At 44.8% G+C, this 13,340-nt stretch overlaps 2 protein-coding genes across 3 annotated transcripts in view; both read right to left on the reverse strand.

The window, feature by feature from the left end:
- The window catches only part of pcloa (piccolo presynaptic cytomatrix protein a), a 30,121-nt gene extending 19,186 nt beyond the window's left edge, over positions 1–10,935 (reverse strand). For both annotated transcript variants that reach the window (XM_085902231.1, XM_085902232.1), the window contains exons 1-4: positions 10,741–10,935; positions 6,499–7,531; positions 5,434–6,420; positions 1,950–2,138 (exon numbers count right to left, since the gene is read on the reverse strand). In XM_085902231.1, coding sequence (XP_085758357.1) covers positions 1,950–2,138; positions 5,434–6,420; positions 6,499–7,326 — 2,004 coding nt within the window. In that variant the 5' untranslated portion in view covers positions 7,327–7,531; positions 10,741–10,935. The remainder of the gene's footprint in view (positions 1–1,949; positions 2,139–5,433; positions 6,421–6,498; positions 7,532–10,740) is intronic.
- On the reverse strand, positions 84–1,877 carry LOC147040049 (uncharacterized). The gene has a single exon (XM_085902872.1). It carries the CDS (start codon positions 1,374–1,376, stop codon positions 84–86), a length of 1,293 nt encoding a protein of 430 aa, XP_085758998.1. The 5' UTR covers positions 1,377–1,877.
- Positions 10,936–13,340: the final 2,405 nt, after the last annotated feature.

Here is a 13,340-nt window from a genome sequence, read left to right on the forward strand (position 1 = left end):
ATTTTAGAAAAGTAGAGTTTCGATGTGTACTGTGTACAATACTACCACACAGAACAACTACTGTAGTCTTTCCATTGACTAAGCTAAATATTGGTCACCTCAGGCTTTGTATCTTCACCAAACTGCTCGCCCTGAAGGTCAGGTGGGGGCTCCCTTTTCTCCTTCAAATTATCGTCGTCAATCATTTCTGTGGTCTGTTCACAAACTACAGCATTTGGGATTTGGGGTTCTGCTATGAGGGCTGAAGCTGCTACTCTAGAAAGGTTGGCATTTTCAGAATTTGATTTGAAAGTAGTTTCCTGGATGTTGTCTGTGACAGGTAATGAGCCAAGCCTATTTTTGTTTGCCTGTTTTTCAACGTTGGAGTCTTTTTCCCCGTTGAATTTGTCAAGTTGCTGCTCCTCACTGCCCGATTTTGTGTCTATGGGGATCTCAAGATCCTCTGGGGTTATTTGTGCCTGATTCTGAACGTGCTCTTTGGTTTTGACCTTATCTTGTTCATCTGAATCTACAACCACCATTTTGTCTGACTCTTGTTCTTTAGTCAAAATATGCATTGGTGGCTGCTGCTCCTCTTTTGGCATAACAATCTCAGATTCATCTAGAGCTTTTTTTGTCTCTGTTGACTTCTCAGGGGACGAGGCTGTTTGAGCACGGTTCTCGTGAACAGGAGGTGGCTTATCAGTTGTTCCCGGGTCGGTCTGTTTAAGAATTACTTCACCGTGGCTGTCCCCGAGATTGTTTTCTGCACTTTCCAATTCCTTTTTATCAATTGCACAAATGTTTTTTGTTTCAATAGACCATTGTTCTGTCTCACTAAGAGGTTTCAGCTCTTCCTGTTCTTCAACAGGATTTATCGTCTCAGCTTTCACCTCAGAAACTCTATTTTCTAGAAGCGTTCCCTCTTCCAAGCCAACACCATCATACTTTATCTCACCATCCATCTCTTTGTTTTCAATAGTTTGTCTTTCGACGCCCATCACCTCAGGAGTGTTTTTTAGTGTTTCTAACTCTGCTGAATTTTCGCCACTAACTTCAACTGATACTTCCTGATCAGCAGTTTTGTCTGAACCGTTACTCAGTGCTTTTTTAACCAATGTGTCATTTGATGGGAAATTATTTGATTCTGTTATACTCGTAGTTTCTTGTGCTTTTTCTACAAGTTTGTGTTCCAACAAATCAGCCTGACTTTCTTGCTCAAAAGTTGAGTCGGGTTGATTTGTAACTGAAGTCACATCGCATTTTGATGCATCTGACTGTATTTCAGGTTCAGGGGCCTTAATTTCACATATTGGTGGTACATTTTCCCTGACTTCAACAGAAGGATGAGAAGCATCCTCTTTGACTATACATGCCTCTTCTGTTGGTTCAGTCATTACAGCTTCAACCTCGGGTTCTGGAGTATTTGTGCTGTCTACTGTCTGATTTGGTGCCTCTGTTGAATGTTCACTTCCTATTTCTTTGGTCACTGGGGATTCTGCTGCTGAATTAAATTGAGGAGTGATTTCCTGTGTGTCTGAGGCAGGTTCAGGCTGTCGTGAATGGATTTCACTTTCTATCAAGGGGGCTACACTCTCAGTAACAGTGCAATTTTTGTTTTTTTCTTCTTCAACGGACACCTCATCAAAACCTGAGCGAACTACAGGGAGGTTCTCTACTACCTTTTCCTCAATTGCCTCACTGACAATATGTGCTTGATGCTCATCTGACCCCGTCACTGTGTTGGCATCATTTGAGCTACCCTGCTGCAGCTGCTCAATTGCTGGTATTTCCTGTGCTATTTTGCCAGAGCTCTCTTGCTGCTGCTCTTGAATTTCAACTACAATGGGAGCTGCACTTTCAGAAATGTTTTGAGAATGAACGCCAGGTTCAGGAATGTGCTCGGTGGTTTGTGATTGGTCAGAAGCACCAACAGGATCGTGTGATGTTGGTGCAGGTGTGGCCGCTACCTTAGTTTCGGGGACGGGTGGGGTTTGGTCTGCTGCTGCTGATGATTCTACGACAATAGGTTTACTATCTACAGCAGCAGGGGTGGGGGTGGAGGAGGGAGCAGGAACAGGCGCTGGCTTCTTCGGGGAAACCGTGTCCTCCAGCTGACTGGCTCGTTTCGTCTGGCAGTTGAGGCAAAGCCATTTGGTCTGTAATGAAAATGACAGAAATTTGATCGATGAAAATCGACGCAAGTTTCAAACCAAAATCACCCTCCTTTAAACCTACACAGACGTTTTCCACACGCACGGGTATTCACCTCCGCATCCACGGGAGCTCGTGACACATGCGGAGCTTTGATAAGAAGCGTGACGAGTCATTCTATCTGCTCGGATCGGCACTGAATCGGTTCGAGTGCCAGACTATCTCAACTAAAACAAAGTACGGTGAAGGTCAATGCAGCTTAATCAAGACGAAGGATTCGGTTTACCTGTCCAAATTTAGATCAAAGCTGGCATGGAGACAGGAAGGGTGTGACTGATGGATGAAGAAGGATGAGAAAAAGATTTATAATTTTGCTTAGGAGCAAAAATTTGGATGTTTCTACGTGCTCGATATTACAATGCAGTTTTTATCTGCAGACCGATGGCCTTTGGGTTCAGAACCATACGGGCCAAGAGGGAAGATAAAATTTTACATTGTCATCAACAACTCTCTCACACCATCACCGATGTAATCTCTATTGTGTCCTTACTGCAGTATCTCACTACCCACTCAATTCAGCTAAAATGAGGGTCTTAAAAAAAACGACATTGGCCAAAAAATATCTTAACACTAATAAATGTGATAATTTATGGATGTGACAAAAAGCTAATGTAATTCCAAGCTGATTGATGCAAGTCCAACGTGTATGTTGTGTATAGGAGGCCATTAAAGAGATGGCGATGTTATTACCATAATTTGTTAATAAAGGTTGATCAGGAGGATTAAATGGTTTTGGACTTCGTGTGATGTGGCCCTCTTAAATATTTTCTCCCATTTCCGCCTGAGCGGATGTCGCAGCTTGCCCTGCCCAAAGGTGCCGTTGACGTGACTCACAAGCTTTTTGAGTCACGAGTCAGATGGTGCACACTGCCGTCCAGATCCTTTCTGACATCCCATCGTCTTTATCGTGTATACTCCTCCACCCCACGTTAGCGTCTTAGCTGTCGTCACTGATCACAGCTCAAAAAGAATCCTCGCAAAGAATTCAGTCGATTTCTGTGCACAGTATTTCCTCACTGATGCAGTTTTTTTTTCCCCCCCATCGTGTAGGATGATGTGCCAGACAATCCGTCCACGCAACAAACTTACTGTTTCCACTCTGGGAGCGCTGCCATCGTGGCTAAGTGCATTGAAGGAGGGGGAGGGGAGGAGGGGAGCAAGCAAGCGGCGTCGGTCAGGATGTAAACACAACAGGCCGTGCTAACGAAACGTGACCGGTGCCAAAAAATGTTGATGTATTTTACAAAGCACAGCCCTTCTCCCTCACCAGCACTAAAGGTTCTATCTGCTAAATACATTGAAAGGTACATTCGCAAATAATCTCGGGGGGGACATTAGAGGACGTGTATGTGCTTTGAAAAGCGAGCTGACCTGAAATCGCTTTTGTGGCTACTGACTATTTTTATACATGTGGGCCTCCGGGGCATGTGAGGGGAGCGCTGTGAGGCAGTGTGTGTAGAAATGACGGGGCATGGCAGATGCAGGGCAACCTTCCAGCTGGATTGAATGTGAAAAAAGGTTGAATCGAAAAAAATCGATGGATTGTTTTTCCCGTCTTCCACAAGTATCGATAGGGATTACGAGCACCTGACCGGAGGATCGAGTCTCAATAAAAATAACAGGATTCCTGTTGGCCTCTAAATCCTTTTAGGAAACTGGGATTAAGCCGCTCGCCGCCCACGTGGACCCCCCTTTCATTGTTTCCCAGCCGACGCCCATCTGTAAAATCGACGAGTGTGTTTCAGACAGCATCGTTTGATAGAGACGTATGGCGTCACGTCTTTGTGACTCATCTGGAGCAGGAACGCGGCGGCCTAGATGGGAGTGTAACGGCGTCACCCGTTTCTCCGACGCAATTAGTGATGTTCGGCTGACTGATCGAATGGCTCGGCTCCTCGTTACATTTGCAATTAAAACCTCGCACTAAATGTGATGGAAACTCAACTTATTTCCGACACCTTGATGCTTTGTGTTTCGATAAAGATAATAGAGTGAATACAAGTGAATTTATTTCCCGGGGAGGTCATTTCCAGTTCATTTTAAAGCTCTCGGGAAGACTCAGAAGATTACAGATAAGACTGACTAAATCTCACTCCGGATAACGACGACGCAATTACATGACATCAGGATTGTTGACAAATATTTTGACTTTTCGCATACAAGGACTGTCACCTTTTTTTGGAATGGGTTCAGAATTCGGGTTTCAAGCTTAGGTTAGTGAGTCAGTAAATCGTTACCGATATCGGTCTTATTGCTTGATAAGGTGGTTTTACGACCAGGAACTAGAAATTAGAAGAAAAGAAAAATACCATTAATCACATGCATTGTTAAGGAAATATATATTATTGGGATATATGTCTTTAGAATGATCTGTCATTGTTTTTTGCCAGGATATTTTATGTAAAGGATTTGTAGTATTGGTACTTGGTATCAGTGGCTACTATGACTACAATCAGGAAGTAGAAATTAGAAGAATAGAAAAATACCGTTAATTACATGAACATTTCAAAATTGGGATCTATATGTCTTTAAAATTATCTGTTATTGTTTCGTGGTATCGGTACTTGGTATCGGTGACTAATTCAGAATCAAAAGGTCTGGAAAGAAACACTTATCGAACATGACTACTTTCAAGACGTTCAGACAAAAAGATTCAAGTGATTCGGGTATCAGTTTTGGGTTTCAACTAAAGGTTTCATTCAATACAGGGCTGGGGCTTTTAATGGTTTGATATGCAGTCCTGCCTTGGATTGCTTTCAACACGTTTCATAAACAAAAGGTGAAGGATATCAGAATCCTTCCATTCATCAGTATGCGTCCTTTGACGGACACCCCAATACAGACGAGAAGGATTGCTATGCAAGAAACAGCCAACGTCAGCATGTTTTTGGACTGGATGCCGCAAAAAGCACTCAAGCGAAAACCCTTTTTGGCCTGCGTTCCTTCAATATGCTGATGCGCCGCCATAGTGTTCCATCTGGTCTTGGCGAGCCGACACACAATGTGGAACCACGAGGGGAAGCGAGTCAAAGGCGTTTGGTTTCCGTGTCACTATCCGCTCAGCTCGATGCATAAAAATTCTACGATAGTTGTTTAACCGCACACAAAGGCATTATTTGCTCTCGGGGTTGAGCGTTTTGAGTGCTTCTTGATGGCGAGATGACCATTTAAACAAGCTTGTTTGTCTTATGACCTCACTTTCCGCTCTGTGGTGTTAACGGTAGTGTTTGTGTTTCTTACCTCTCCTAAATGGGGAGTGGGGTTGAATCCACACAGATTGCACACACTCTTCTTACAGTCAGTGCAGAGGCTGTAGTTTGGCGCTTCTGATGTCCCCACATTCAGCTCCGCCTTGCAGAGAGGACAGCTTTCCTTAGTTTGGGAGTCCAAACTGGATTCTCGCGCAATAGATTTGGTCCTTGGTGGTTTTCTGAATTTGGCCGGTGGGGTGTCAGGAGCAGAATCCGAATCAGGGGGAGACCCCGGAGCAGAGAATGGAGAGTCGGGCGGGGAGCCAGGGCCAGAACCGGGTTCAGAGTCCGGCGGTGACCCTGGTGGAGAATCATTTGGTTTCTCTTCCTCACCGGTGACGAGATTGGTGGCCGAATTGAGGAGGGACGAGCCAAAGCTGAACATCTGTGAGGCGGTGGCGGGAGGTTTTGCCGCTTCTGATAATCCACCAAATCCTCCGAATAGCTTCCCGGTGACAGACTCCTCTTGCTTTGGAGCCGCCTGCGCTTGGGGCTTGGACGAGTCCATCAATCCACCAAAACCGCCAAATAGTTTTCCAGTGACAGACTCAGCAGCTTGTGTGGAAGCAGCAGCCGGCTTGACTGAATCGGTCAAGCCTCCAAAACTGATTCCTCCCAACCCACCAAAGAAACTAGACTCCTGCTTGGCCTTAGCCGGTGACTGCTGGGGACTGGCCTTCTGTTGAATGGGGCGGCCGGTCTTGGGATCAATCTTGGGGGACCCTCCCAATGAGGAGCCTGGAGAAAGCGGCCCTGGAGAGCTAGCACCCGGAGATTTCTGCCTTGGTGTGGTTGGGGGCGTCAAACCTTGGTCAGTGGTGCTTTGCTGCTTGATGAGCAGCTTGCCTGGCTTTCCCGAAGCCTGTTTCTGTGGCGAGGGCGGGGCTGAGCCTTGTTTGGGTTTTGTCATACCCGGGGGGTTCATGCCTCCCATTGCTCGTTCCATCTGGCAGTTCAGACACAACCATTCTTTACCCTGTGTGGCATAAGAGAGAGGCTTTAGTTAGAAGATACATACCTTATGCTTAATACCGTGCTAAAACAAAACTCTTACTGCTGAGTCCGGGGGACTGAATCCACAAAGGCTGCAGACCTGGTTCTTACACTCAGTACAATGACTGTAATTTGGCGGGTCCTTTGATCCAGTATTCAACTGGGTGGTCTTACACAATGGACAAAGCCCCCCGGTGGCCTTTGCGGCACCCTGTTGACTCTTGATAGCATCTCCGGAACCAGCACCAGGCTGTTTTGGTCCTTGCTGTTTGGGTCCAGGCTTGCCAGGTTCCTTTTGCTGCAGGGGACCATTTTGACCCTCTTTAGGTGCTTGTTGGCCTGGTGGACCTTGACCTTGTCTGGGACCCTGCAGTCCAGGTGGTACTTGACCTTGTTTGGGTCCCTGCTGCCCCATTGGTCCTTGCCCTTGTCTGGGACCCTGCTGACCTGGTGGTCCTTGACCTTGTCTGGGACCCTGCTGACCTAGTGGTCCTTGACCTTGTTTGGGTCCCTGCCCAGGAGGCCCTTGTCCTGGCTGTCCCTGGCCTTGCCTGGGAGCCTGTCCAGGAGGTCCCTGAGCTGATTTGGGTCCTGGGCTTGCTTGTCCTTGCGCAGGTTTTGGCCCCTGTCCAGAAGGACCTTGACTCTGTCTTTGGGGCCCCCCTTGTGGTGAACTCTTTGGACCTGATCCTTGTTGAGGACCCTTGCCAGGTGGCTTTCCTCCCTGATTGGTCCCAGGCGTAGCTCCCTCTTCTTCTTCCCCAAACAGCCCAAACTTGGGCATGTTGACAGAGTCGCCCATGGAGGATATAGAGGAGGATACTGAGGAGGTCATGGATGACATGGCACTGAGAGGATTGGCCCCACTGAGAAAGCTGGAGCCAAACATGCCGGATGACTTGCTTTCAGAGTCTTTGGGCTCCTGCCGGAATCGGGACTCAAAAAGATTGAGTGATGAGGGACTGCGCCCTGTGGCAGGCCTGCTGGGGGGACTCTGGTTGAAGGCGTCTACCGTGCGACTCTTACTGAGGCCTGCCGGGGCCCTGGCGGTCCCCGGTTGCTGGGATCGCTGCTGGACACCAGATTCCGACGGTCTTGGGGAGAAAAAAAGAAAGGTTTGTTCATAAAATGGATATTGTTCGGGGATATTGTTCACATTTAGCGTAGCGCTGGTGTTGTAATAATAATACGCGTTACAATAGCGGCCATTTCAACATGGATGTGTAGCATGTCGTCGCCGTGGGCTACCGCTAACGAGTAAGTGAACACGGATGAATGACACAGAGTATACATCACGGAGATGAAGAGGCGGCTTTGTTAGCTGAGGCAAGAGGGAACCAATTTCCACGCGCTGCGAGGAGCAAATTGTTTGTGATATACATTATGCAACATATCGGCCTACATTGCCGTGTAGTATCGTCAGATTGTTACAGTAAGGCAAAATCCAGAGCTGCTCATTTCAGCACCATGGACAGGGAAAACCAGACAGATGCTTCAAATTAAAGGAGGGAAGTCTGAGTGGGAAGTGACATTCACGCTGTGCTTCTATTTTTAGTCATATTAATATTGATGGACCCCGACCACCCTTGTTTTTGCTACCTAACGTAACATATTGCAATTAGGGCTGATTAAAAGATTGGTATCAAGCATTTTAATGCATTTAGTTGGCATTTGTAGTTTCCAAGCCCCTCCCACTCTTCGGCCACACGCCATTAAAATCCAATCTGGACAAATTCATTAGCAGATCACTCTAATTGGCAACATTAACGTGGATACAAGCGACCATTTTGTGTTGTCATTCGTGACATGTTCAAATAGAGGGGAAAAAACCCCCAACAAAACTGGGTTGTTTTTCCTTTTTTTACCCAACAGGCATTTCGATAATTTGGCACAAATACTGGGGGTGTGTCTCTTTCTCTCTTGATCTGACATAAACAATCCGGATTGTATCCTTTTCAACGGCTCTGTACGAGTATTTACGCGTGCATCCGTGTAGGAAAAAAAAATGCAGCATCGACACACAGCTCCACACAGGCTGCTGAATACATGTCGTCACATAAAAAGGATAAAGAGGCGTTTTTATGCATTCGAATGCTGCTGATAAACCATGAAAATTGGCTTTAATAATGAGATCACGTCTGGGTGGATTACAAAAATGGGCGTGATGTCACGCCTGCTCAACCTCAACAGTTTACTCGGTTTGTGTGGATAATTTTGTTTATAAATACATATTTTTAAAAAGCAAGATTGGTAGCAAGAGGAATACTAAGCCCTGCCTTCGTGCGGCCGCGGCACCCCCGGGCTGTCTGCCCTGCGCCCTTGACATCACCGCGGCGAGCTGCTTCCGCTGCTCCTCGCTCAGTTCCGCCAGGTTCACCGGCTCCCCACCAGGGACTCGCACGAAGCCCCCGGCCCCGTCGGGTGCCAGCCCCTCGGGTAGCCCCTGCAGCGGGCCTTCGCCTCCTCCTTCCAAGCTCGCCTCGTTCCCCATGATGCAACCCCTCCCGAGTCCGTCCTGGATCGATGCGCCGCCGCGACCCGAGCCCCTTACTGGCGCCGCGGGTTTTAGCTCCGAAATGCGCAGCGGAAACGGCCTGGTTGCATCTCACACGGGTTTTATCCTTTTAATGGCTATTTTCCCTCCAAGAGCTGCCGTTCCACTGACGTTTGGTGCCTGCTGCGTAGAGCATCTCTGCAGCTTTACACACCAGTTACCAGCTCTCCGCGACTGGGGGTCTTCCGTTTCACTCCCTCCACAGCCTCCAATTGTGACATCCGGATATTTTTCCAAAATAAAATCTCAATTAAGTCTCATTTCTGTCTATTTCACAACGTGTTTGCGTTTTATACATTAAAAAAATAAATAGTAAACACATTAAATTAATTTTGAATTATATAGTCCATGAAAACGGCGACTGGATCACGTTTACAATGCAATAGTGCAACCGCTTCCACATTCTTCATGAAAACAAAAATAACTTGACGCTCTCAATGCTGACTGCGCATGCGCCGTCTCTGACAGGTGAACTGGATTCTTCAGTGGAGCAAAATGTGTCGTTAAAGGGGAATTACCCGCACAAATGCATTAGATTGAGGTCCATTATTGTCACATTTTGGACAGCGCAGTAAAATACTTCATGTGCAGGCAATATAAAATCTCTAATGTGTGCAAAAAAAAAGATGATATAATAAGAGCAGGTGAAGCGTGATAAAGCAAGATGTCCAAAGTGAGAGAATATCCACAGTAGAGATAATAAACAGTAGCTGTGGAGGATGACTCATATTACGAATAATAATTCACTGCCTTGGCTTGTTTCTTTGGCAATTAAATGTGTCATCGGTTGAGATGATAAAAATATATTTATGTGCAGTGCAAATTGTGATTAATTCATGGTCTCCATTGAAAACGAGACTCCTTTCATCACACAGTAATAGCAATAATAAAATATTGTATTGCAATTGTATTTTATATTCAGAGAGGATTACAGCCCAACACAACACAACACAACACAACACAACACAACGCGTCAGCTTGACTAAGCGTCAAGCGGATGTGTTGCGACACGGCACAGAAAAAAAACCCTCATTTGCTGCGTGCGTGCGTGCGTGCGTGCGTGCGTGCGTGCGTGCGTGCGTGCGTGCGTGCGTGCGTGTGTGCGCGCGCACGCGCGTGCGTGTACGTGTGGCTGCAGGACACATGTGTCCTCTATGCATGGAAGCAACACATTACCCTCAAGACCCTCGGAACCCTGAGAAGGCCGCACTGACTGACTGTATGGAAGAGGATTTTCTTTATCCTCTTCCAAAAACAGAAAATACAGCATTTTTTTCAGTTGTGACCATAGTCTTTATTTATACCCAAATATACATTATACTGCCTCCTAGTGGCTAAGGGTGTATGTTTCTATAAATTACAATTACTGTGGAGTGCTAGGATCGAATTCGACTGTTCTCCAAATGTATTTAGGCCCAAAAAAACAACAACATTGAACCATATCAAGCTAAAAGCTAACCGCGAAGACAAATTTCTCAACTCAGTATTGTGTTTGTGTACTGCAAGTCCATGCAACATGACTCTGGTAACCAGATAGCAAACAGTACACACCGTTCATTAAATTTGAATAGCCCAAATGTGACAAAGAAAAAAAAACCTGCAGGATTCAAACATAACCTTTTGCAAACCAAATGTTTTGAATAGCCTAAATACGACAAAGAAAAAACTGCAGGGTTAAAACATAAGCTTTTGCAAACTAAATGTTTTCAAATGATAAAATCAAAGTGTTGCAATTTCAAAATTACATACCTGGGACTCACAACAAGCGTATGTCCTTGCAGCGTCTGCTGGGACAGTGTATAAGCGATCGCTGCCGCATTCCCGCTGAGCCTCGCTCATCCCGCTTAGCGCCTAATTCCGCCCCCGGCATCGCCCGCCACTTTCCGTCCCTAAAAATAAAGTGACGTTAGGAAAGAAGCTCCAAACAGCAACAAAGTCAACAGCGGCACGTGAACAGGAAGTTGTATTGAGGTGTCGCTAATCCTCTTTTATGGTCTAAAGCCTGATCTGTTTTCCTGTACACTCACTGTATTAATTTCTTTATAATTTTAATTTGGTTTTATATTTAAACCATACCGGTGTAAATATTTGTAATTTTTTTTGCCTGAGATTCAAATTGAATTCAAATTGTCTTCACTTTTAATAACTTGGTTTGTGTGATTTTATTGCTCCTGGGACATTACAATTAAAATATTGTGAGTTTCTCAGGAACTTTTGAGTGAATCACATTTCTTTCTGTATCGATGCAGTCGTTATATTTTCTTTGAAAAAAATAAAATATAGTTAGAGTAAATATCTCCTCCTCCACACTGACTCACTGATATCGGATGAGCTGCCATTTCATTGGCTAATCCAAAAGAGAGGACACAAAACAATAAATGAATGAAAGTGAGTGAGTGACACATCATCTTTCCCTTCCCTTCTGAAAATTCATGAATTATTAACGCCAACCTACCTGTTGTCACAGCTTGGTGTGCGTCATCGCCATGCATCTTGGGCTCCTTAGCGGATTCCGCGAGGGACGTGACGCCAGTGACTCACAAACCTGCGAGGGCACAAACATTCGCATTGTGACGCTATGAACTAACTGTGCATTCAAATTATAAAATAACAATTGACTACAGCGAAGTGCTTGAAGAAAAGACTTGTTTAACATGTCTTTCATCCAACCCCCATTGGTTGCCATGACAGCAGCTGCCACTCACCTGCAGGGCTCCTAATGAGGCATTGGACTCCCTGTGATGTCAGTTTTGGTCATTAGATATTACATTTAGAAGCAGTTATTAAAAATTGAAAAACGACCCGTTTGAATTTAGTTTAATATAGGAATAGCAACATTTAAATACTACTTGTTTTTCCTCATTTGTTGTCCGATAAAAGTAAAAGAAAGACTTGTAATAGTTTGAGTTTCATTTCTTAACTCTAGAACAATTGGTTTTGGATTCCGAAAGTTATCACTGGCAGCATTTCTCATAACCACCAGGAGATGGCGACAGTGTGGCGTCTGCAGTGATGTGACTAAATGCTTAGGAGGTAAGAGATTTAATTTGAAATTTGAAATTCTTTTTCTTTCTCACTTTTTTTTACCGTCATTAACATAAGGGTACCAACAGTTTTCTACGCGTGTGTAGTTAGCGGTTGTACAATTTATGGGTCATTACAAAACACAACAGTATGTCTACATACACACGGCCGCCATCTCCTGGTCACTATGAGAAATGCTGCCAGTGATCACATCCGGTAATCCTAAATAAATACGACCCGTTTTTTTGTCTCGTGCTATATTCTATATTTGTTTTAGAAATAAAAATTGAAAATCAAACTATTAGTCTTTTACTTACTTTTTCCTAGACAACAAATGAGAAAATAAAGCTGTTCAATTTTGCTATTTCTATTTTAAAATGAAAATCAAATGAGTTGTTTTTTTTCTACTTCTAAACGTAATGTTCAATGACCAAGAGTCACAGACCCAGTTCATCATGCCTGGAACTTGGAGTCAGTTTACTTTTGTAAAGAAAACTACCTCATGCTGTTCAAGGGCGGTTGCCATGGCAGCAGGAACCGTTTATTCACAAGTGCCAATCTTTGCCCGTTTGTGCCACTTCAATCCTTTTAGCACAGACCGTGCATTAATGTAAGTGATGTCAAGGGAACTGTGGCTATTTTTGCTTTCAAAAGAAATCTTACCATGTGATTTTCCACTGAATTGGCCGCGTCACACATGCTCATTCAGCACTGACCTCAAAATTTCCTACCACTCAGTCACAATTATATCAAATAATGGACATACACAAATACATTACAATTAAATAAAGAACAAATGTTTTTCACAATTTCTTCTAGAGTCTAGAGGAAATTGTGAAAAAAAATTCTAGAGTCTAGACTATTTTCTTTTTCTGCGCCGGGAAATCGTGAGTGAACGATTCGTTCAAAAGAAGGAATCTTTTCAGTGAACGAGAGTGAACGAGGTTTTTTTTTTCCAGTTCATATGACTTTAACCAGTAGGTGTCAGTAATGCGCTTTGAAGCTGGTGCCACCTTGCCGTAAAACAAAACGAAGAAGAAAATGACGTAACTTCCCGTTCACGAACGAGTCGTGAATTGCATTTCCCGTTCACCTAATGAACGGATTTGCGAGTGAACGAGTCAGTGAGTGAGTGATTTGCATTTCCAGTTCATCGCGAGAACGGATCAGTGAGGGAACGAATCCCGACTTTCACGTTCGCGAACGAGTCAATGGGTTCCTTCCCGTGAATCAACGGATCAGTCAGTGAACGTGTTGCGTCTCCCTCCTGGCGTGAACTATGGAAGCCAGAATGTAGATTTACGATTTGCCAAGGAAAGAAAGAA

The sequence above is a fragment of the Syngnathus leptorhynchus genome, chromosome 21, assembly GCF_054491065.1.
Source record: "Syngnathus leptorhynchus isolate UIUO chromosome 21, UIUO_Slep, whole genome shotgun sequence".
NCBI lineage: Eukaryota > Metazoa > Chordata > Actinopteri > Syngnathiformes > Syngnathidae > Syngnathus > Syngnathus leptorhynchus.